This window comes from Alternaria infectoria (genome assembly GCF_024043175.1).
Source record: "Alternaria infectoria strain BMP 0036 chromosome Unknown scaffold_3, whole genome shotgun sequence".
NCBI classification, from domain to species: Eukaryota; Fungi; Ascomycota; class Dothideomycetes; order Pleosporales; family Pleosporaceae; genus Alternaria; species Alternaria infectoria.
Window position 1 is genome coordinate 1,698,186 of NW_026250692.1, and position 24,112 is coordinate 1,722,297.

The 24,112-nt window shown below is 54.1% G+C and overlaps 4 protein-coding genes across 4 annotated transcripts; 1 reads left to right on the forward strand and 3 right to left on the reverse strand.

Moving 5' to 3' along the window:
* Nucleotides 1–5,139: 5,139 nt before the first annotated feature.
* On the reverse strand, nt 5,140–9,321 carry J4E92_002819 (uncharacterized protein; the record flags this gene model as incomplete). The annotated part of the gene is made up of 2 exons (XM_051494219.1): nt 5,140–8,865; nt 8,920–9,321. The coding sequence occupies 2 exons, from the start codon at nt 9,319–9,321 to the stop codon at nt 5,140–5,142; spliced, it is 4,128 nt and encodes a 1,375-aa protein (XP_051355898.1).
* A 781-nt stretch (nt 9,322–10,102) lies between these two features.
* DYS1 (Deoxyhypusine synthase) lies at nt 10,103–11,375 on the reverse strand (the record flags this gene model as incomplete). The annotated part of the gene is made up of 2 exons (XM_051494220.1): nt 10,103–10,963; nt 11,163–11,375. The coding sequence occupies 2 exons, from the start codon at nt 11,373–11,375 to the stop codon at nt 10,103–10,105; spliced, it is 1,074 nt and encodes a 357-aa protein (XP_051355899.1).
* A 2,816-nt stretch (nt 11,376–14,191) lies between these two features.
* J4E92_002821 (uncharacterized protein) lies at nt 14,192–19,621 on the forward strand (the record flags this gene model as incomplete). The annotated part of the gene is made up of 3 exons (XM_051494221.1): nt 14,192–17,746; nt 18,008–18,373; nt 18,716–19,621. The coding sequence occupies 3 exons, from the start codon at nt 14,192–14,194 to the stop codon at nt 19,619–19,621; spliced, it is 4,827 nt and encodes a 1,608-aa protein (XP_051355900.1).
* A 758-nt stretch (nt 19,622–20,379) lies between these two features.
* On the reverse strand, nt 20,380–21,706 carry J4E92_002822 (uncharacterized protein; the record flags this gene model as incomplete). Its single annotated transcript, XM_051494222.1, has 2 exons — nt 20,380–21,179; nt 21,229–21,706. The coding sequence occupies 2 exons, from the start codon at nt 21,704–21,706 to the stop codon at nt 20,380–20,382; spliced, it is 1,278 nt and encodes a 425-aa protein (XP_051355901.1).
* Between the last annotated feature and the right edge of the window lie 2,406 nt (nt 21,707–24,112).

Sequence of the window (24,112 nt, forward strand, 5' to 3'; positions counted from 1 at the left end):
TCGGTAGCTAAACTTCTCTACGCGTGTTGTCAGCGTGTCGTTGGATGGTTTGTGTGAACGCGCAACTTCACGGTGCGGCTGATGGAGGTGAAAGGAGGTCGGGGAAGCGCATGACGTAGCGATATTAGCGTGTTCGGAACATCCCGAGGTCCCAACCCGGCCACATTGTGTGTCGCGCGATTCTGATTCCACGACACCATTCGCGCTCTCGCGAGTCACTCGAACCTCGCACGCGTCAATTCGTCGCATATGCCCAGCGCCTGGGTCAAACGAATCGCTCGATCCCCGAATCTCGACCGCGTCATAGCACAACCGCTGGGCCTTACGAACGCGTTGACAGACAACACGAAGCCTTTATATTGGCTGTATACATGTGGACAAGACGAACAAGCGCTTGGACAGCCAATTCGTCATTACAAGAGTCGCTCTATCCGTTATACATATGTGCAGGGTGCCTGCTTTGGATCGTACACGGCCATGAAAACTAAGCTGCTGTGGACGTCGGCATTCACTATCTCTCGTATCTTGCCCGAAATCCGTCTATTATGTTGAATTGACGCTGATAGTCTCAAATTCAGTACTCCTTTGCAAGCACTCGGTTGTTTCTTTTCGGTCAAACGACTGTTCGCATCGCGACTTCTCGGTGCTTTCGTCTTCGACTACCACCTACTCGCACGCGCTCTACCTCGTGTACTGCTTCAATGACGGTGACGGTCTCATAACCCGCAATACCAACGCCTCTGGCAGGTCTACCTCGACCTGACAGTTTCCTTCGCTCTTTGACTGTATCAAGGTAGCTGCCCAGCGCGCGAAGTGGCATACATGGACGATGGAGGTTCCGGAAACGCGACCACTTTGTCCCACATCTCCGAGACCAATGATAATCATCTTCTGGGTTGGAGATATAGTGGAAGCCCTGAAGATCTGGCGCCAGTCTTCAAGGCGGGACTCTATGAGACCGACAAATCCAGCCCCCACTAGATCAGGCATTGTGTATCCTCCATCATTCATGTCTCGTTCACATCTGATTGAGTCGCCATGTCTTCCCGGTCTCGGCAATTCTGCAAGTATTCCCAACGGAGCCGATAAATCGACGTAGATCTTGCTCGGTGTTGAGATCTTCCCGACGATACTTCCTGCTGATGTTGTAGAAAGACTTCCAGACGTTTTCGGCATGAGTGAAGCTAGACTCTCCAGCGATTTTGCTTTCACCCCACATCTCCTGGTAATAGTGGATATGATCTCTTCCCGGAGCGCTTTGCAACAGCACAGAAGTGGCAAAGGCTTCGTGTCGCAAACTGGTGCCGCATAGACGATGGGACTGTCGTGAACGTAAAGCCATATCTGTTCCCGGAGTTCCAGCGGCAATACACCGAAGTTACCCAAACTGTGTTGAACCGATCGACGACCTAGACGAAAAGATGCTCTCACGAATGAGAGAAATCGCAAGTATAATGTACTGTGTTGAACCGTTGTCGATTCCAGGGCTGATTCGAGACGGTCCATGTAGTTGTGCGAAAACCTCATTGTTATAGAGTCCAAGGCTGATGCGAGACGGTCCATGTCGTTATGCGAAGGACTCATTGTTGTAGAGTCCGGGGCTGATGCGAAACGGTCCATGTCGTTATGCGGAGAAGGCATTGTTGTAGAGTACGTTCCATTCATATGGAGAGATGGAGTAAAGCGTTATAGTAGGAGCCTGACGGAGTACCAGCTTAGGGAATTTTGCAACCATGGTTGTTGATGCTTCGCTTAGTTCCACTCGGATTGCGGTTGTGAACAAGGCTGCCGCTCAGTTCGCTCGCCAAAGTCTAGGCAGCGATATCAGCTACGAGACATGAGCAGGCCCTGCAAATACCATCCATGGGCTGACCTCAACTCTACACGAACATTCTGATGTATAAGTTGCCGCATCGAATGGCAGATTATTCGCAGCATCATTGCGCGATCGGGAGCTGACATGTATGGAGAGGCTCGGGATGACGCGATTGGTGGAGTGTGCTTGTTCCTCGTCCAATGATACCCATCGTCCATGTTGGGTGGCTGATCACGGTCACCGGACCTTGGCAGCGCAGTGCCTCTGTGCCGTCCCATAACATCACGGCTGACAGCAACACGTAGGTATACGCGACATTTGACTGCACCACATTCACTGATAGGCAGCGCTTTGCGACACCATCTTTGGTCCGGTGCGTCAGGCCTCGCTCATCAACTACCTTGTCCAAATGCGTCTTCTTCAGATCAGCAGCAATGGCGACCTCAGCCTCGTCGAATATTTCGGAAACAACATTCCTCCTTACGCCATTCTATCGCACACATGGGGTGCTGACGACGACGAGATTTCATTCAAAGATGTTAAAAAGAACCGCGCAAGAAGCAAACCTTTCGGTTATCGCAAAGCCCGATTCTGCGGAGAACAAGCTCTAAGGGACGACATCCATTTCTTCTGGGTCGATACATGCTGCATCAAACAGGAGAGTAGCCAGGAGGTCGGTGAGGCCGTCAACTCCATGTATCGCTGGTACCACCATGCGGTCATTTGTTATGTGTATCTTGCCGACGTCACTGTTGGAGCCGCCTCGCATCAAGACACAGACTCTGAGTTAGCGTGGCTATCGGGTTTTCGAAGCAGCAGGTGGTTCACTCGGGGCTGGACACTCCAGGAACTCCTTGCTCCTGTGTCTCTCGAATTCTACTCTCAGGACGGATATCGACTCGGGGATCGTGCGACTCTCCTCGCACATATTCAATGGACTACTGGTATTGCAGAAGCAGCTCTGCTTGGAAGCCCAATGTCGAACTTCGCAGTTGAAGAACGAATTTCATGGGCACGCAAACGCACCACTAAGCGGGAAGAGGACGCAGCGTACTCATTGCTCGGACTCTTCGGTATTCATATGCCCCTGATATATGGAGAGGGACGGAGGAATGCGCTGAGGAGACTGCAGAGAGAGATCAGTAGAGCTTTGAGAGAAGAGCCGCTCTCCCCAATACCGAGCTTATCTTCTATGGTCGCTTCCAGCGACACGTCTCTGCACTCGAGTACTACTTCGTCCGCGGTCGTGCCAGGTCCTGTCGCTTACGGTGTAGCGACAGGTGCAAGTACCCAGCAATCCTCTTCTCGATTCCCGACATCGCATGCGGTGCCTGATCTGCACTTCGTATTCACGATTCACGATTTGGGACCTAGACTCATTCAGGGTGAGAGATTAGTACGCGTCAATGAGGGTATTTCAGGAAAGTGGTGGATGTGTTGTTCGAGCATATATCAGATTGGAGACCTACCTGCTGGATTTACGACCTTTGACATAAGTTCTGTTTATTGCAGCTCAGGTTCATATCTCGTAACGCGAGGCGGTAAGGGCATCTCTCAACGTCATAGGATCTGTCTCTATATTGTAGTGCGATCCACGTTACCCGCGTCTCCTACCTTCTCAATGGATATTTGGGGAGTGTTATCAAAAGCACGCTAACTTATCAACCTCAGTTGCTGAACTCACACCTAGCGAAGGCGGGGACTGGCATTGTCTCGGCTTCCATCACAATGACGAAGACTTCTCGTCCAGTCTCCATTTAGCTGGAATACACCCGACATTGAAGTGCCAACGAAGCGACTCGATCTGGCCGCGGTTCTTATTACCAGACGAATATCATGGGCCTATTGATACTTCTCAACATCATGGCGGCCTTAGGGGCAAATTGTCCATCTTTCTTGCACTTCTAGCTCTTTCGGTCAAGCCGGACGAACTCGAAGCAGTTTTCCCACCATTGCGGAACAACGGCCAGTGGCGATTGCCTGCTCAACAGAGTAGAAGTATGTACAAAATCACTATCGCCGGCCATTCTGGCAGTTAACGATGACACAGGGGTGGAGGATGGTCGTGGAGTTGTTGTGACCGTCTACTGTGGCACAGAACCAGGTAGTACGTCTGAAGATTTATGTGCATATGAGAGCGGCGCGTACGGAAATTATTTCGACTGAGATCAAGGGCGTTCCACATATATAGCAATATTGCAAGTTAGCGGCTGAAAAGTCCTTGAGGCAGCAACACTGGGAAGAGCGCGTCCACGCTAAGAATTGCAGTGCAACTCCACTCTGCACCGGGTGCTGTCAAGGGTGTACAAATGAGCTAGCCCATTGATTGGACAATCACTGCATACTCCACCTCAAACATGACGTCCCTCGAGATAACGAGGAAGGCGCCATTGAGTGGCTGTCCAGGCACAGCCACGCTCCGTACATCTCATCCACGCTAAGAATTGCAGTGCACCTGGCGTTGAGATGGTAAGCCCGAAGTCTCAGGCTCTCACTGCTGACACGGGATGAAAGCACAGCTCGTCCGCGCTAGAGAATGCAGTGCATTGAAAGTCGATTGGGTCCCGATGTATGGAAGCGCTTCGCTGACATGGGTGAACTAGACAGGCCGGCTCGTTCACGCTAGAGATAGCAGTGCATGTTGGCCCACAGCTGAATCGTGCATATCGCGCTAGAACGCATGCGCAGATACCAGCTTTGTGCGCGACGTATCAAGTGCTGTCAGATCAGATGAAATAGAACAGCAAGGGTAGTCCTCAGTACTAAGGTGCTTTCCACGATCGCCGATGAAGAAGGAACAAATTTATGAAGCGGACCACATGTGCTAATAACCATGAAGCCATCTCGCAACTACTACGTCCTATTAACGTAGGAAGAAACTGAACAGATGCACTGCAGTCTGCATCGACACAAAAAAGAAAGTAGAAAATCTCAAGGGAATGGAGACTTCAAGCTTGTTTACCACTGTCATCTACCACAAGGGTGTGTGGTTCAGAATTGCCCATCGCATTCGGGTAATATTATATGAGAAGAATTCAACGCCTACACCATACCCATAATAACGCCTATCCATATGTAGCCCATCCGGGCCTGACCCACCCATGTCTCATTCTAAGCATAAAAACTCCTTGACCCCCATTCCCATACCATACATCCTGTGTATACATCCAACGCATACAAGAAAAAACCTGCACAGGTCTGCAGACTACATTGACCCAAAACCTTACAAAAGTAGGTGACCCAACGTCAACGTAGGCCCCAGGCTGTTCAGTTTATCCCTAGTTTGGCGTGCATCGCTGAACGGGAGTAATGCCCTTACGAGACTAGGCCGCATAGTACAACTTTATGGAGCTCAATACTCGTTTCCTGCACACGGGGCAAGTCTGCACTTCTCGTGCGCACGGCAGACAAGCAACCACATGACCGCAGTCATAGAAGGCAGCTTCGGCGTCTCCTTCCCAGCAAATCCTGCAGAGTTTCTCCGACTCCTGTGCGTTCTTCCAGTGCGTGACGCCCTCGCCGAACTTCTTGTCGTTCTGCCACCCGCCTACATATGTGTTGCCACTGGCGGCCTCGACGTAAGTTCCAGTACCGTGTTGCTGGTTGTCAACCCAGTCACCATCGTAAGTGTCGCCATTCTGGAAGGTGTATAGACCATGACCGTAGCGTTGGGCTAGGCGGAAGGAGCCGCTATATGTAGCGCCAGAGTGATATATTCTAGTACCATGGCCATGGGGATAGCCATTCACAACTTCGCCTTTGTAGTATTCGCTCGAGAAATAGTCGTAGGTGAAGTGGCCTTGTAACTTGTGTGGGAAGTTGCGAGCGAAAGCGCGGAACTGGAGGTAGGATTGTGGATCTGCAAGGGCAGCGCGAGCGGCGAGTTCGTTGCGTTTCTCAGCCGAGAGCGGTAACGAAACGATGATGATACACGCGTTGTGTAGATCCACTTGCGCAAAGGTACGGCGATGCTTCAGTGATCGCGTGTTAGTCAGCTCGTCCTCCTCCCACATCTCCATCTTCTTCTTGTCTTCCGTTGGAATTTCAAGCAATGCCACGATCGTGTCATCCAATCTAGCAGACTTAAGTGTAGTATGCGATCCACGAGCTTCTAGGGCTTGCTTTTCCGCGTTCCAAAATTTGAGAAAGAAATAAATCTCATCTGGAGGTGGTTCAGGAGTGGGGTTGCGCACTGGTGGGGGTAGTTGTAGAGGTTCTGCAGGTGTATCAACCGGGGGAGGTGGAGGTGGTGGCAGCAGCATATCCTCTTGTGTGCCACCCATCTCAGTGTCGCTAGGACCGGCACCTGGGATTACAACATCAACAGCCGGTGGATCAACGGCTGGAGTTGGCTCCACTTCCAGCATAGCAGTATCGTTGCGTTGTTCTGAAGGTGCAATAGCGGGCTCATCAGGGTCGCTCATAGGCGTATCCTCCGAATGTGAAGTCATCTGCGGTGGTGGTGGTGGCGGCGGGGTACTGGAAGGCTCGATTACAGTCTCGACAACTTGGATGATATCTGCCGCAACTTCACCCGCCTGGACCGAGGGAGCCTCTGGAACCTCTGGAGCCTCTTTCGGGAGCTCAGGCAGCTTCTCGAAGTCGATGACGTGTACCCAGATGCTCCGGTAATCTGGAGACTCCAGAGTCCATTCCTTGGCATCTATGTGCGGGCTGTAGCTACCGGCTGAGAACTCAATGAGTCCGGTACCGAGGAGGTTCGGTCGGTCCAGAGATCCTTGCGTGGGGTCTAGAAACCAAAACTTTATCTGTCGTGGGTCCTTGACGTTCTTCAAAAGGCCGAACAACTTGTGGCGAATTTCTTTGCATCCGTCATTGCTTGATAGCGTCAATGTGTGGATGAGCTCTGAACCTTCCCACTTCGCATCAAAGAAGTCAAATATACCTGGACCTTCGTGCCCTAGGTATACTCTTGAATCAACGACGCGGAAATCGAGTGTCTTGGGTGGCTGTGCTGTGACCTTCTCTGCCTTATCTTCATCTGTCGCAGAGTTCGGCTCGTGCGTTGGTAATGATGGCATTGGAGGAAGAGAAGATTGGTTCTTCTTGGCCTCTACTTCCCGCTTGAGCCACTCCGGGACATCCCACTGCTCGGATTTGGCGTCTGATACGAATACCGACTGAGCTACATCGTCTCGCACGTACATGGCAATGTATGCCACGGCGTCGTTGCCAGTAATCTGAGTACTACTAGGCTTGCCTTCATGCGCATCGACTGCCTCGCGCTTGGGAAGGCATTTGACTTGGCTCTCGTCTTTGCTATCACTGTAGATATACCATCGTGAACCAGGGCCTTCGGGTCGAAGTATAGGTTGGTATATATAGGACTGGAGTGTTTGCTTATGCACAACAAACCCATACAGTGTGTAGGGAGTGTCACCAACTGATATCCGGTCGTCAAGGGTCACTTTGTTCAGCACCTTGATGTGCGAACGCGTCTTCGCGCTGTCGAATTTGTGCCGGTCGAGCTCGATTGTCAACAACTCTGGCAGAGGCTGTCCAGGTATAGTGAAATCAGCCGATTCGTTGACAGCGCGCTGCATACTCTCCACACCTTCCACAGGTACGCGATAGCTGGGTCTACCGATGGAATAGTCGCGCTTTGGTCCACATATAGCGTTAAGCTGGGCGGCCTGAGGTGTCCCTTGAAGTTCTTCTTCGAGCTTTAGGCGCAAGACTTCCCAAGTCTCTATCACATCCAACCTGTGGAGGCCATCGTGTATGCGGTACCACTCTAGTGCATCCAGAATGCCATCAAGGGCAACTGGACCAGCTCCAGGCTCGACTTGAGTGCGAAGCGAGTATAGGACTTGCTGTAAAGCGCTGATGAGTGGCTTCGGCCGAGTGAAGGGCTCCTTGCTAGGGTCCGCAACGACGATACTGTACAACAAGTTTCGAAAGGGCTTGAACAGCATCCACGAGGCAATCGCAGACATCATGTTCCCGCCGGGTGAAAGCATGAGAGCTTGCAGGCCCGTCATTGCGAAACTATCCCACGGATTCTCACGAATGGGATGCTCCCATAAACAATCCGTCTGGTCTTCCACGACCCGAATGTAGGCAGTGAAGGCAAGTTTGTCGTGACGAAGAAGCGCCATGCGCTGACCATGCTGACGACGAGAAATATCGTAGTGCGGTCCGTGGAAACGAGTCCAGCCCCAATCAGGAGATCCATTGCAGAAGCGATGTAAAGCATTGCGCGAGTAGTTCACGCGAGGCTCTGTTGGGTTGTAGAGAACGACCGATATCTGCGCGGCAACGCTATTCCGCTTGGGCACTTGTTTCGATCCAAGAAGCGGAAGAGGCGAGTGTTGAGAGACAACTAGTGCGGTTGGTGCCTGGACGTCTTCCGACTTCGTGCTTTCACTGCGCTCTTGCGTAGACGGCTCATGCTGAAGCGACACGCCTGTCGGATCGTCTGCTGGCGCATGTTCGGACATGACCATACCTTCGTCAGCCTTCTTCTCTCCACTTGGCTCAGAGGCCTCTTCGCCGTGCATGTCTTTGCGCGCGTCCTCATTGTTGTCGTCCTTCGAGTCCTGAACACTCAGGCATTCGAGATAGACGCTTAGATAATCTGAGTCGTTCCCCTTAGGATAAAACTTGATCTGCCATTGGTGGCCCCCAACCGTAACGACATCAGACTTCATAAGCACTTCATGGTTCGGCTTTTCTTGGGTTCCATTATACGCATCGATTGCCCAGTGGATACGTCCTGCTTCACCAGCGGTATACTCCGGGTGATCTAAAGGTTTGAACGCCTCGCTCTCCCAGTATTCGTGGTCTAGAGCACTGTGTTCACCCTTCTCCTCGATCATCTTCACTTCGTCCTCGTCAGGCGATGACAAGTCTTCTGGAAGTGCGTGCCACGGCGGGAGGCCATCGTCGTCGTCGTCGGATCCTGAATCAGAGCGAGGTGGGTCGACTGGTGGCGGCGGAGGCGGGGGCTGTGTGCTTGGATCAACAGGGGGAGGAAGTGCGTCGAGGTCTACGGGTGGAGGAGGCTCTATGGGAATGATGGTCGCTGTCTGAGGTAGGTTAGCACTGGTGCAAATACAAGCCAGTAGAAGACATTGGCATACCGTTTGCTCTGGCGCAGGCGATGTGGGTGAAGTAATAGTAGCTTCTTGTGCTTCAGCCGGGCTGTTCTGTGGTAACGGCTCCGTCTCGGCATCCGGTGTAACGTCCATAGCGTCCTCATCTATAGCCGAGATATCGACAGCGATGGTGTTGGTGGAAGCATCGCGATGGGTGGGCTCATCTCCATCTTGCATATCTGCATCGCCCCGATCGTGGTTTTGGCCTGTAGAAGGCATTGTGTTCGCGGAATTGGAGGTGCTCATGTTCGATTCGGCTGCAGGCGGTGGCGGCGGCGGTGGAGGAGGAGAGGCTGGCGTCTGCGCATGGAGTACGGGGTTTGGTGAGTGTGGCGGGCTGGAGAGCTGCTGGCTAAAGTGCAGTGGTGGCTCTACGCTGACGCTCATGTTTGCTGCAGCGGTAGAGGCGCATGTGAAAGTGGAGAGCGGGCGTTTGACGGGCGGGAGTGCAGGTAAAGCTGGGTAAAAGTACAAATGGAGCGATGAGTGAGAGGAGATATGAACGAGGCGGCACGACAGTGGTGTGTTGCTTTTATCGGTGAGTGCAGCAGGCTAGTAGCGTTATCGCGTCGACGAGGGTGTATGGATACAATGAGCAACCGACGTGTGCTTCTGGAGATATGGCTCGAGACTGTAGAAATTGGAGTTGGAGAAGAAGGAAAGATAACCTGGGCGTGGCTGGAGCTTGACAAGGCTGCAGCCTACCAGCATGCGGCACGATTGCCAACAGAGGTACAGAGTGAGGCGGTAAAGCTACCTGGGAATCGGCTGGCCCACGCGCTGCGCTATCCCGAATCGAAGGAGCTTTGGCGTCAGCGCCTTCAACCTGGAGGCTCTGCGCCCTTTACAGCCTCTCCGACGACGCGCTTCAGAGGTTGACTCATCGCACAAGGCTGCGCGGACAAGGCGCATTCGTCGTCATCACGGAGCTCTCAGCTCCCTTATCGATTAACCTCCACAGTGACCGGCTAGGCAGTCACGCTAGAGCTTTGAGACTAGTGGGGAAGGTGGGCCCGTCCGCGCCTTCCCTGCGTCCGCTCTCCGCACCAACAACGTTGCTCCATACAGCAGTCGTCCTTACATGCCAGCCCACTTATTCCGGTCAATCAACAACATGGTCTTTATTGCACGAGCTATTGGAGTGCTGCATGGCGTATAGCGCCTGTTGTTATTGCCCTTGCGACCTTTGGACCCGTGCGAAAGTGGCCGCAACAATGAGCGGAAACACCACCGTCGCCTCTGCGTACACCTTCACGCTATCTCCATCCAGCTTAATCTTTCCCCAGCTGACAGCTTCGTCTGGCCGTGCGCCTGCATCACTCCCGTCAAATTCTTGCGCAGTGTTGATGTACACCGCGCTGTCGGCTCCGTTGCGCATCAGGTTCGCATTGGCGATGTGATGCTTCACCAGTCCTCCGCCCAGGATAATCATGCCTGTCCTCTTCGCTCTCACGGCGATTGTGTTTATCCTTCTAATGTCCTCTACAATATCGACGCGCAGCTGCTCTGGTGATGACTTGAATGTGTGGAAGTACAGCATGTCGCCCAGGCTTCCGTCTGTCAGCGCTGGGCAGAAGACGGGGATGTCGTTCTTCCACGCCCAGTAGTAGACTGATCGCTCGTCGTTGATTTCCTTGCCCAGACGGTGGATGACCTTGCTAGGCGTCCAGTACAATGGCTCGTCCGTTTTCTTGCTCGCTTCCTGCTCCTCCAGCATCTTGTCCAGGATGGGCACTACCCAGTCCTCGAACGCGCAGTAGTTGCTGTTAGGCACGACAAGATTGCCGATGCGGTTCATGCCCTTTTGGCGCAGTCCAGCGCCGGGAGTGGAGAAAGCGCCGAGGTATGTCGGCGCGAGGCATTTGATGAAGTCCTCTTCGACGCCGCCTGCGGTCGTCACGATGGCAGAAACGTGTTTGTGCTGGACCAGGTACCGCAGCGTCTCGCGCAGCCCCGAGGATATCAGATTTGACGTGTACCCAAGGAATATCGTCGTGGGCTCCTTGGTCTCAGGGTCTCTCCATGCGCGCTGTTATCTGTTAGCAGCGAACCCAAGCTTCTCAATGCGGTGGTGTCGCGTCGCCAAATCAGGCTAAATGATTCGTCTTTCGGGACCGCGCACGGACGGGAGATTCCCGGCATACGCAAGTGCTGTCTCCGCACTTGACGCTGACACGCCGCAGCGGCGCAGCACGCGCATTCGGATATTCCGGGCAGAAGCAACTCACCATATCGTTGATGATGCGTACAGCCTCTCCCACCGAAGTCGCCTGAAAGCCCATGTTGGCATAGCCGCCCACCAGCTCCTCGACAGTGATGCTGCGCGACGCGTACTGGTTGAAGTCGATGCCCTGCACCTCTTGCGCACCCTCAGGCACGGGCTCGGATGGCTTCAAGACTGCATCAGTGGCGCCGGTAGGGGCCGAAGAGTTGCTAGCCATGGCAGTGGGCAGTCTCGGTTGGGCAGTCGCTGCAGCGGCGCTGTCGCAATGTTCTGGCGCGTCGTCGGGCTGCTCGGCGTACTCTGGACGGTTGCAACTCTCGTACTGTGCTATTTGTGAGTCGGTGCGGCGGCAGATTTTGAGGAAAAAGAAGCCCCCACACCTGGGCACCCGTGGATTGGAGCTAAGGCATGGCAGTCTAATCCCTGCTCGTGTGAGGCTAGTTCTCGGGTCGATCCAGCTAAGGAGACTGCCAGCCCTTTTGTCATCAACGTGTGGGAGGGCCACGGTGTCGCATCATCGCACAATACGCCCGCCAGTCCTCCAGGCGTGCATCGTGTCCAGCATCTGCCGTGCAGCGGTGTCTGTCCGTGTTGGTGAAGGGGCCCGGGCTGGGATCGTCACCAAATCCCCTAGTGGAGCCAGGGCTGGAATCTGAAGCAAAACCAGCGGCTGCCCACCCCTGCAGATAATCGAAATGTCCAACTGCAGACCAATCAGAGGCCGGCTGTCATGTCTGGATGGATTCCCCTCGCTAGGCCGTTGCAGGCCAGCCGGGGCGTCCATTTTGACTTGCAGGCATCCGTCATGGCTGGGTGTGTCAGTGCTTCGTTCGTGTTCTGGTCTCCTCGACGTTCCCTTTCTCATCATCACACCTACCTTGCGACAACGACCCTCTCCACGACACTATGCTGCCACGGCCCAGCGGCGCACAGCCTGGCTAAAGAGCCACTCCATTCTTCGTTTCCAGCATCGACAAGGTGCTGCCTCACGTGCCCAGGCCTCTCTCACAAAGAGACCCAGCGCCACGTCAACGGGCTGCAGAGCATCTTCAACACGGCGCCAGACTGCCTTTGTTGACCGCTGCGCGCTTCTCACACTCTCCAGTATCTCCAGACGACTTTGCCTGACCTCCAGGGCCAGTTTGACGCGTTTACGGCACGAAACGGGCGTTTTGGGCGTAAAGGCGACAATAGCAGATCGAATCTCAGCTCCCGGCGCCGAGCAGCTGCACCTGTTCCACCACGGATCGGGGTTTGGCGCTTTCCCTAATTCCCTGGTTTCGAAGCACGGGCCTTGCCGCTAGCGCCTCGTCTACCACGGCTTGCAAACACGAACCTCGACTGACACCCTGTGGTTGACGTCAACCTGGGACACAACAATTCGCCGGCCAATCGCGCGATCACTCTTGAGATTACACACGCCGGTACATCAAAGGAACCCTTTTTCTTTTCTGCACCATCCGTTTGCTACGACCACTGCACGCGATCCGGGCCTGCGCTTACGACCGAGATTTCCAATCCGCTTTGACATACGACCTTTACCTGTGCCCATGCCGCAGTCGCAAGTTCTTTGTACACTAAGCAACCACCAACATGTCTGCTTCACGGTATCCGGAGAACGGCAGATATCCCCGCGACAGGTCGCCGCCCTACCGGGATCGAGATCGAAGACCATCCAACTTTAGTAGCGGTTACCCGCCAAGGGGTAACGAAACCTTTAGACCAAATGCAGAGCCTGGCGGCTTCTCAAGAGAAGTTCCGAAAGGTCCAAAATCTCTTTCCGATGCGCCACGTGGCCCGCCAGTGGGTCCACCATCAAGTGCATCTGCAACGCCACGCGATGATAGAAGCCGAGGATTTGCTGGCCGAGGCGAAGCTACACCACTACGTACTGCGCCACCATTAAGCAGCGGTCCTGGGTTTCCGCACAACTCCCAAAATTCCTGGAGGGCAGATCGCGACCGAGACCGCGACTTTGATCGGCGCGAGCGACGGCCGACCCCACCAAGGCGCTCACCTATCCGTGACTCAAGAGATCCGCGTGATCAGAGGGACTTTGTACCGCGAGATTTGGATGTCAATCGCGCACGACGAAACTCACGAGACGGCCCCCCTTCCGCTGGTTCCACCTACTCTGACCCCCCACTCCCCGGTACAGCTTCATCGTATCGTGGCGGAGGCATTGGCCGAGGACGAGGCGGATTCTCTGGGCGCGGTCGAAACTTCCATAACGATGACCGGGAGAGACACCACGACTCACGTGATCGCATTCCAGAACGGACATATCGGCCGCGGAGTCGGACACCTCCACGGCGCCAGGAGCGAGACATTCGGGAAGATCGCGATTTCGACAGGAGAGAACGTGATGATCGGAGGTTCCCCAGAGAGTACGACTCCTACATCGGCCCAGCAGGTGCTGCGAAACCAGGACTACGGGCGTTGGACACACACCGAGGTCCGGGCCCTTCTGATCTGAGGCATCTACCTGGTACGCCTACGGGGCCAACCCCGCACTCATCTCACCATGCCTCTCCGTCCGACAGGCTAGGGCCTCAGGGAGATACTTACTCAAGACGATCTTCTGTTGCCATCGATCCTCTCTCTGCCAAGGATCCTCGGCGGGAGCCAGGGAAAGACGAGGCTCTCCTGGCCAGCCGCGCTGAAGCGTCCAGGGAGAGGTACGCTCCGCGTGCTTCATCGCCTCCTGCTTCCATTCCAGCCTTCGGTGGGTCCAATGTTTGGAGGGCGCCCATCTCTGACAACAAGCCAAGCGCTGCGACAGTAGCACCACCGAAGCCTGCTCAGCCTACTCCTGTTTCTACTACTAACACCTCTGTCGGTCCTGCCACACCTGCTGCTCCTGTTACTCCTGTGAAGGCGGCAGTAATCCCAACTGCACCAAAGGCAACCATTCCCCCAGGCCTCTCGACACTACCACCCACTGGGCCAAAAGCTGACCGGGCGCCGGATCGTCCGCTGCTTGGAGAGGTACCAAAGCAAGAGAGCAGAGTGTCTCACCCGGCTCCAACACGTATGGAACCACCTTCTATTCCTCCTACTGTTGTTCCATCTCAGGTCACTGATGTACCAGGCTCAGACAATGTAACTGCCAAGGTCCCGATCTCGCCCCAAATGGCTGCGCCCCCTAAAGCTCCCACGATGGTACCATCAGCTCCACTAACCGCTCCTACTGCGCCATCAGGTGCTGCGAAGTCGCCTCCACAAGGCCCTGCTGCACGACCGCGTGCACCACCTACAGCTCCTCAAGCGGCACGAGTCAACGTATCCCCATCGTTCTCAAGGGCGACTCTTCCACAGTACACACCTCGAGATGCATCTCCCAGTGCGAATCCTTCAGGGTTTGGTCCGCGTAATGGTGGCGGAGGAGGCCTTGCGATCAACACATCCCCGCAAAGCTTACCAGCGAATATACCTACGGGCCCCAAAGCCGACCGCACTCCGATGGCTCCTAGGCCACTTTCATCCTATCCGCAATCGGACAGGCCTGGCTTTCCTCCCGCTAGAGGCCCATTGAGCGGCGGTCCTAAGAGCATGCAATGGGTACGGCCTGGATTCAATTCGAGCCGACCGTCGGTGCCAACCAAGCGCGAATTCCCGGCTGAGGATCGTGAACGACCGTTCGGTACTGCCCCTAAAGCTCCTCGACTCGAGCATAGCGTCTCTGCTGCACAGATCCAGCGTAATACACAAGCTAAATCAGTATCACCGTCATTTTCACGCATTCAACCCGAAATCGAAAGACCGAGAGAACGTGCGGTATCCGCAGAGCGTCCTGTGGTGCCCTCACCCAAACCTACTCCGATCGAGACTAGGCGACACTCTGATGTCGTCATGGCAGAAGCGTCACCTCGAATGGCCAAGCCACCCATGTCGGCTGCGTCGTCTGCCCCGGAAGCTCTGCAAGACTCTGACGACGATCTTGATCTTGACGAGGACGACTTCGCTGAGTCTGAGGCGAAATACAACCGAGAGCGAGCACGTCTAGAGGCCAAACGGGTCGATCTGAGTGCTCCGCACTTGCGCGCTACAACTCCCTTGCAGGAGATTGTTCTGCTGTCATGCCTCAATGTCGAGCATCTTCCTCAAACACAGCCAGATGTGGTGTCCGTCGAAGAGACAAGCACACCCTTTCCCCAGGAGCAGGAAGAGTCACATCTTTCACCTGTGCAAGCACGTCATGTGGAACCAACCACTAATCAACCTGCTCCAGAGAGTATCACGGCAGATCTACCGACACCTAAGGCGGAAGAGTCCGAGGATGTCGAGATGGAAGACAAAGAGGAGACTGAAGAGAGGTCGGCTGCACCCGCAACGATGGCGCTTCGCCTACGACGTGAGACCTCTGCAGAGCGGGAAACCTTACCCGACCTCAGTTCGTTGCCCTATCTAGGCTCAGGCCCGCCAACGCCTCTATCGGACATTGGGCAAGACCGACCAAACCTATCTGACGATATCATGAACGCCATTCGAAGCAAATTACGCAAGAGCATCGAGCCTGAGCTTAACACTGATCAGATTCTCGAACGATACGCAGCTGCATATAGAGCGTGGCGTGTGTCCATCCGTCCCTTGGACGAAGAGCGTGACCAAGACGATCAGGATAGACAGCCGTCAGCCGAGCCAACACTGAAGGCTGTCACTCCCGATGTACAAAATGCTGCGATGACAGGGATTCTGGATGGGTCGCTCGCTCCTACAGGCCGGAGGAGCCACGCGAGTCGATGGGCTACTGAGCTTGATCTGGAAGCTGTCATCAAAGAGTCTTTGAAGACTGCCGAAGAGGAAAAGTTAGGGAAGAAAGACAAAGAGCCACGCAAAGCCATGGCTGACCCGGAGAAGGAGGCCGATCTACCATTGGAACTTACCGAGGCAGAGGCTCAGCGCAGAAGATTCATCGACACTAACTTCCAACGCGAACCCGGTCAAGGGATTTTCGTGTTTCACTATGAGCCGCCAGAGGATGACTTCACCCCCGAGGAACACAGGGTCATGGTACATAACTACAAGGATCAATACGCAAAGAAGTGGGGTAAGCTGGCCGAAGTTCTTTACAAAGAAGTTGGAACCGAACGTACCTACAAGGATTGTATCAATCATTACTATGCTACCAAATGGGGCAGAGAATACAAGGGTAAACTCCGCAAAGCTCGGGCTCCCAGGAAGCGTGGTGGAGCCGTTGGTCGTGGTCGTGGAGCTATCGCCAACATGGACCGACCCGAAGGACCAGGAGAGGACGGTTTGCCCTTACCAGTCACTGAGACTGGGCGGCCTCGACGCCATGCGGCTCCCAAATTTGGCCCAACCGAAACTGAGTTCGACCCGATCACAGGAATGCCCATACCAGGCCGAGCACGCAGGCAAACTGACGCCGACGACACGCAAGAAAAGGCCATGCGGCGTGGAAAACCGGCGAAGGACAAGGTTGGCCGGAAGGCGAAGAATACGCCACTCGCGGCCGTTCCTATAGGCTCACCTGTCAAGGTCGATCGTAAAGACAAGAACATGGGAGTCAAGATGGAGGACGACCTTGGCAAGCGGCCCATGAATGATATGCCAATACCCATGCCACTTATCCCTATGGAGGATCAGATGATGCTGGCAGGAGATTTGCAGCAGCTTTCTGGCCTGCCTGGCAGTCTTATGGATCGACCGAAGACACAGGCTGGTGCCAGACCTGGCCCATCTAGCTACTGGTCCGTCTCCGAGTTACAAGACTTCGATAAGAATGTTGCACACTTTGGCACGGACTGGATTGCAATTGCAAACCATATGGGCACCAAGACGCACACTATGATCAAGAACCAGTATCTGCGTCTTGTCGAAAGTGGCAAACTAGACTTGGAGCAGACAGCAAAAGAGGCAGATGCTCGAAGGGAACGAGGTGATGATCTAGGTCCACCGCCAACACCGACTCCAGCACCCAAGAGACGATACGAGAGCACACAAGCGGGACCTATCCGCCCCATCGCACCTACGCCTGAACATGGGTCTCCGCCTCCGAACCCGCTTGTGCACCCAAAATTATCTCCTCCGCATTCAACTCCTTCTTCGAGATTCTCCACTATCGCCCAAGCACCTGTGCAGAGCAAGCCCATGGTGCCTCCGCCCGGATATTCTGCCCTACCAGAGACTAGCCTGGCGTCTGTACCCTCGATACCACCACAGCAGTCGCCGCCCGCTCCCCCTCAGCGTGCACCGCCGCAGCATCATCACCAACACTCCATGTCGCAGCATAAGTCGCAGCCGCAAGGGCCACGAGCTGGATACTTTTCCGAAGACCTACCTCCACGTTTCGAGTCCCGGCCACCTTCACAACCTGCCGGCAACCAACAGGCACACCGGCCATTGCAACAACATGCGCCTCCACAGCCTCGCGTTCAAGAGCAACACCACTCGCCTCTCTATCGTGGACTTCACTTTCAGGAGCGAGACGTTGCGGGTAGACCTGAAGTTCAGCAGGAGCAGGAGGCTCAGCGCCGGTTTCATGAACACACACGTCGCATCTCACAGGAGATGTCACAGCATAGACCTTTTGCTCCCGGTGGTGCACCGCCGATCATGCCGCCAGTACGTTCGAACTCTGGGCTGAGATCACCAGAACACCGTCCGTTGCCGTTCTCGCACTCTCGACACTCATCGCAAGCGCAATCGCTCAGCCAAACGGTGGCCGATGTGTATTCTCCGAGTCATAGTACTAGCCACAGTGCGCAACAGCTGCCGCCACGGTCGACCATTCTTACACCGCCTGTCAAAGAAGAACCTAGAAATCCTCCTCCAGTTAGCCTTCCCCCAGCTCAACCCCAAGCGATGCTTCACACTCAATTACAGCATCCTCAGCGCGGCCCACCACCTATGCAAAACACACCTCCACCTGCAGTAACAAAGCCGGCTGTCGAACCACGCAAGTCTAACTTGATGTCCTTACTGAATGACACCGATCCTGAGGAGCCCAGACGTAAGAAGCCAAGCGAACAAGGTCCGCCATCGCATACCTCTACACCTCTGCAATCAGCACCAATCGCGCCTCCTCCTCCCACGACGCAAAGCTACACGTCATCGTCAAGACGCCCGCTCTACGAAGATTCTATGGCTGCTCAATCTCCGTATACCCGTCCAGCATCGTATGCTCAGCAGTCTTCACTTGCAAACGCAACATCAAACAGGCCGATCGACCTGACTGAGGACAAGCCGTCAGTAAGTAGGCCAAGTCTGCGCGATACTTGGCAAGCCCAGCAGCCGTTCCACCGAGGGTTGTCTCAGACTCCACAGATCACGTCGCTTTCTTCAACACCGACCGGCCTGCCTCAGCCGCCCAATGTCAACGATAGAATGTTCAGCAATCACCGTTCTGTCTTCTCCCAGCATAACACTCCACGTCAAAACCCGACACCGCCACCTCTTGCCGGCTTCAACAACTCTCCAAATCCGCATTCGCGCACGTCGAGCGTGAGTGGGCCACCTGGGTCGTTGCCTCGACATGGTGTTCCGAGCACCACTGCAGCACAGCATGCGCAAGCACTGAGTGCATCATCACAGATCCTGCAGCCGAACCCATACGCCCAAGTTGATCCGCCGGGCAGTGGTGTCCCGCCACCTGGACCTATGGGGATGCGGCCCAGTCCGCACCTGTCGACAAGCCACATAGCACAGCAGCAGAGGGACTCATCCGGACGCAACGACCATTCGCAGGCCTCAAACGCAAACCTATCGTACTCGAACCCACAAACGCCCAACGAGCATCCAGCCCACCCTTTTCAAGGGTTGAGTAGACTGACGGAGCCTTACCGTCCTCGCGATCCTCGTGAGGCCCACGATTTTGATCCTCGTCACTCGGATCGCGACACCGGCCGTGAGTTGTCTCAAAGGGCCGATTATCTACGTGAACAGCTTTCCAACCCCGCGCTACGTGCGCCAGGTCCTCCAATGCATGAAGATCTGCGATACCAACCCCAAGATCGGGGATATCTCTCGCAACGCTCACAGACTCCGCTTTCTAGGCCGGAGCACGGCCAGCCTCCACCTTTGCAGCATCCTCCGCACTCGTCTCTCGGAGTAGCAAACCACTCTCTTTATGGTCAGCGCCCTCCCGAGGAACCACAACATCACTTCATGCGCAATCCTCGTGATCGCAGCATGACGGACCGTATCCGCGAGGAGCAAGCCCAAGCTCAAGCTCAACACCAGGCAGCGATGAATCGAGAAGAGCATATGCGAAGAGAAGCTGAACAAAACTCAAGAGAACGTGAGATGCGCGAACGAGATGCACGAGATGCGCACTACAGGGACAGCATCATGCGAGGAAGACAAGATATGAGGGGTCCACCGCCACCACAACCCAGTTCAGGGCCAGGATCAATCCACGACCCTCGGCCACCTACCGGACCTATGGACTGGACGAGCGGTGTAAGGCATCCGCAGGACCGTGGTCCATGGCAACGCTAGGGGGTCAGCTCGATTGACGTTTCGGATATTACATGCTCTACGCATATGATTTCTTTTGTGTCTCAGTAGATAGCTTCAGCGTTCCCGGCGTCATGTTTCTTGACGCCTTAGTTGTTCATGTTTAAGAGAAAGGACGACAGTCATGCCGCGCGGTAGTCTTGCCTTTGGCGTTGGGTGGTGCTTGTCCTGTCTGTTTAGTTTTTGGTATACCAGAGCGAGTGGTTTGGAAGAGCAGAAGAGATGGCTTTTGGACCTTTCTTGTAGAAACTTGTAGTGTATTATACGTAGCTGTCAAGCTAATTGCGAAATGTTCTGAATGAACTTGACTTTTTATTGCGTGCTGCTGCTGAAGTGAGATGTGCCGTGCTCAGGGCTGAGTAGGATGCTTTACACCAAAGCCGAGGTCAGGTCATGTGAACAGCAGTGGGATGATACGAGGCGTACACTCTTCTGGACACGTAGCTATGTTAGCCAATCGTGCATATTCCACAACGTGCACTGCAATCTGTAGCGCAGATGAGTAGACGTCTTTTTGATCGCCCTCCGTGGGAATACACCAATAGAGATGGAACGCTACTGTGCTGACGACATACGCCACTTCGCCCTTGGCCTATCTTCTCAATGTTGGTAAAAGTAGGCAACAAGCCAAGAATAGGCGAATCAGTGCACTGCAATTCCTAGCGCAGAAGAGAAGCTCTTGAGTCTCCACAATGACGAACATCTCGCACGATTAGTCGTTACTCACGCCTGCATCAGCCTCAACGCCGATAAGCCTCCGCAACGAAGCCATCCCACTCCCCCTTGAGATCATCCTCCAAACTTCCGCCAGAAACCCTCATACCCTCAAACTCCAACGACCCAACACCCGGCACCTCATACAAACAACCCTCCATCGACCCATCACCAGCGAACGTCATGTAACCCGTGCACTTGCGACCAAACGTCAGCTGTCCAGTCTCCAGATCGCGAAGACGCCAGCCAAGCGAACAGGGCTGGCCTAAACTATCAGAGTCGCCAGGGCCAGGGTTCATCTGGATAATTCCGTCCCAGGCGCCCCACCGGAATGTCGCCCACCAGATACCGCGGGAGGGGTCGCGGGCGAGTGTGAGGTCGAGGTTGTAGTCATTGAAGATGGAGCTGGCAGTTTCGCAGGAGATGGAGTAGGTGCCGCTGAGGAGGAGGGAGGGCGAGGGTCGGTAGTAGTCTGGGTAGGGATCGGACTTGATATAGGGTGATGGGTACATTCGGTCGGGGCTAGGCTGGTACTGCTCTTGCTTGATGCGAGACTGTGAGGGTGTCGACGGCGGCGCAGAGACGCGGCTCTCTTGCTTGATGTTGGGAACAGATCGCCTGGCGGTCGGTTCCTTCTTGACGAGTGTTTTCTTTGGCGCTGGCTCTTTCTTGACTCTCGCAACTTTTTGTGGTGTCGCTACCGGGCTAGAGACGATACTACCGGCGCGCTTGCGTTTGGCTGGCGCTGGCTTCCTTGGGATGTTGTTGCTCGCCTGCTGCGCGTCCATATACTGGCTAAGCGACGCTCCTCCTAAGGCCAAATTGACTACGAGATAGGATTAGCAGCGCCAAAAATCAGGGGTCTTTAAGCCTACCAGTGACGTTGACGCCGCCACTTACACCCTGAGAGCTTCCAAGACCTGACTCGCGAGCGACACTCGGTTTGGAAGCCTTCTTGCTCACTGCACCACCATTCTTCCTCAACTTCCGGTTCTCCGCCTCCCATTCAGCCTTCAGTTCGCTCTCGACCTTCAAAACCCACGCTGGTACCTCAAGTTTGAACTGGTTCATAGCATTCAGGAGTCGCACTTTCGCCGCATTCTTGTCCTTGGTCACCGGTAGTCCATAGTGAATGAGTTGGGCGGAGTAGAAATGCCACACCTGATCTTTTGCTGGTGTCGCGACTGCAGGCTTCCGACCCTTGCTGTAGAGATTAGGGGCTTCCGGGCGGAGGAGAGCCGCGAGTTCGGCCACGCTCGCGCGCCCGTGGTGGTTTCCGTTGCCAGGGTCTGCGTAGAGGACGGATGAGTAGAGGAAATCGCCACGGCGGGCTGGAGAGGCGAATGTCGCCATGAATCTTGAAGTGATGGGTATCGAGATGGGCTACAATGTGTCCAGCAGATAGTACGTGGAAGATATCCGCGAAGGAGTGTTGCAGAGTGGTAGAGCGAATTACGTGGGCCAACGGTAGGCTACCAACGAAGCTGGAGTCCGTGCATGGTCAGAGGAACATCTACGGTTCACTCTTCTACACCCAAAGTTTCCTCGGCGCTTTCAAATCCCGAGGACTGTATGTCTTCTTCTAGCTTCACCCTGATTTGTTCCTCAGCTTTCGCTTTTTCTCTCTTTTTCTTTGTTTCCGGACTTCCGTATTCTTTATCGAGATCGGATACGAGATTGAATATATTGCGCAGAAAGTTGGTGTAGAACTGGGTGTCAAAGGCTTGATGTCGTCGACACAGAATCTTCTCCCAATCGTTCTGGTGCTCGTGGAATGCGCAACTATCCTTTACATCGTCATACAAACGCTCACGTAGATGTGGATCTTTTGGTTGGGAGGCTATAATCCACATCACTTCGGCAAGCCAATCATGAGAGAAGCATTTTCTGATGTCTGCTGCAGTCGTGGTGTTCAACGGATAACCGACGAAGACGAAGGCCATCCACTTTAGCAAAAAGATTCGGAACGGCGAATTCGAGAGCAGAGATTTGTCCAAGGCGTCTCTGTCGATCTTCTGACACAGAATACCCGTGGGTCTTTCAAGGTCAACCATCAAGGTCATAATGTCCTGCCTCAACAGCGGCACGTCATAAACTTCTGCAAAAACATACAAGCGGAGGAATACGTCGCCGTAGAAAGCTGAAATAGCTGTTTCCTGGCGGTAATCTGTGATGCTATTAGCATGTAAAGGGCAGCAGCAAGTAGCGCAGTAATGTACTTCTCGGAACCAACCAGTCAGGGTTGCTGTTAGGCTTCCTATACCTCGCATTCTCCGTCTCCGTAGTGTCGATCGGGGTAGAGTTCTCATGCCGTGTGGCTTGCGCGTATAGCCAATCCTGGTACAGGCGGAATATGTCTGCCCTGGTATCAGGCAAACTTATTGACCACACCTCTGTTTCGAGGAGGGGACCCCCAAATGCTTTGCGAAAATACCCAGAGTAGAAACATGCGATATCTTTGTGAACTGTGACGACAATGTCATCAAGATCAAGGCGAACAGTGACGTGCGCTTGGCTTATTGTGCTATCGGTACGGATCAGTTTGATTGACCAATCAAGAGGTCGATAGTTGTAATTCGGGTTAGAGCTTGCTGGATATGATAAGACTCACGAGAATGTCGGACGTTTGGACTTATGGCTGGTCAGTTGGGCTTCGGCTGGTCTCTTAGCAGCATTTTCCATGGTTATTATGGTGACTTTGAAAAGGGCCTGCAAATTGATCCAGTCTCGCTCGCAAGTTTTGGGGAGAGATATGGGAATTGAGCTGTGACTGAAGGGATAGTTTGGGTACAGGTGCTGATAGTACGAGCTGAACAGAGATTTCGGGGCACCTCGGGAAGTGTTGAAGCTTGACGCGTGCGACTATTTGAGACTAGCGCGACCTCGACGCGTCTTCGGTCCTATTGCCATCTTCGCATGCAACATCTGTTCTAGTATTGATCATGAACAGAAAATCAACGCATTGCAGCTCGGTAGTCGTTCAGACTGGTGTCAACACTCTCACATGGACTTGTTAAGGTCTCGACTCATAGACCCAGGTAAGAGCAGGCCTATGGAGACGGGTCGACGCGTGAGATGACGACAGTCTCAGCTCAGCCACCGTGGAGCAAGATCTCATAATCATCGTACGCTTCCAAATCTTCCCAAATGCTTACGGGTGGTTCCATTTGTGACCTACCATCCATTCCTCGGGGAATTGTGAATGAAAAGGTCGAATCTGATGGCAGTCCAACACCGGCCGAGAAGGGTATCGCCTTATCTTCTTTCTTTTCCAACATGTCAGGCTCATACTTTGGGTTTTCCTCCGTCTGCGCGTGTGACTTTGACTCCAGCATGGCATCCTCCATATCGTAAACCTCGCTCATGCATGCTCGCAGAAAGCTAGAGAACCAAAGTCCTTCTTTCTGCTGTCTCATCTTGCAGATCGCAATCGCTTCTTTATGACCCTTATGCTCGTGGAAGTTGCAAGGGTCAGAGAGTTCTTCCTTAATATTTCGTAGGGTTGAGAGGCCTTTCATCGGGACAGCTATCATCAAAAGATCGATCAAGAACGATTGTGGGTATCTTTCGTATCTTTCCTTGGTCATTTTCTCATAATGATATACCGCTCGTGTTTTGACAGCGTACTGACAAAGCGGAGAAGTAGAGGGCAGAGCATCGTAGAGTGTCCTGACCAAGGACGATGACCACTGATCTCTGACACCGTTGTTTTGCCGACTGTAAGTCGTGAGTTCCACCAGAAGTGTCATAACATCCTGT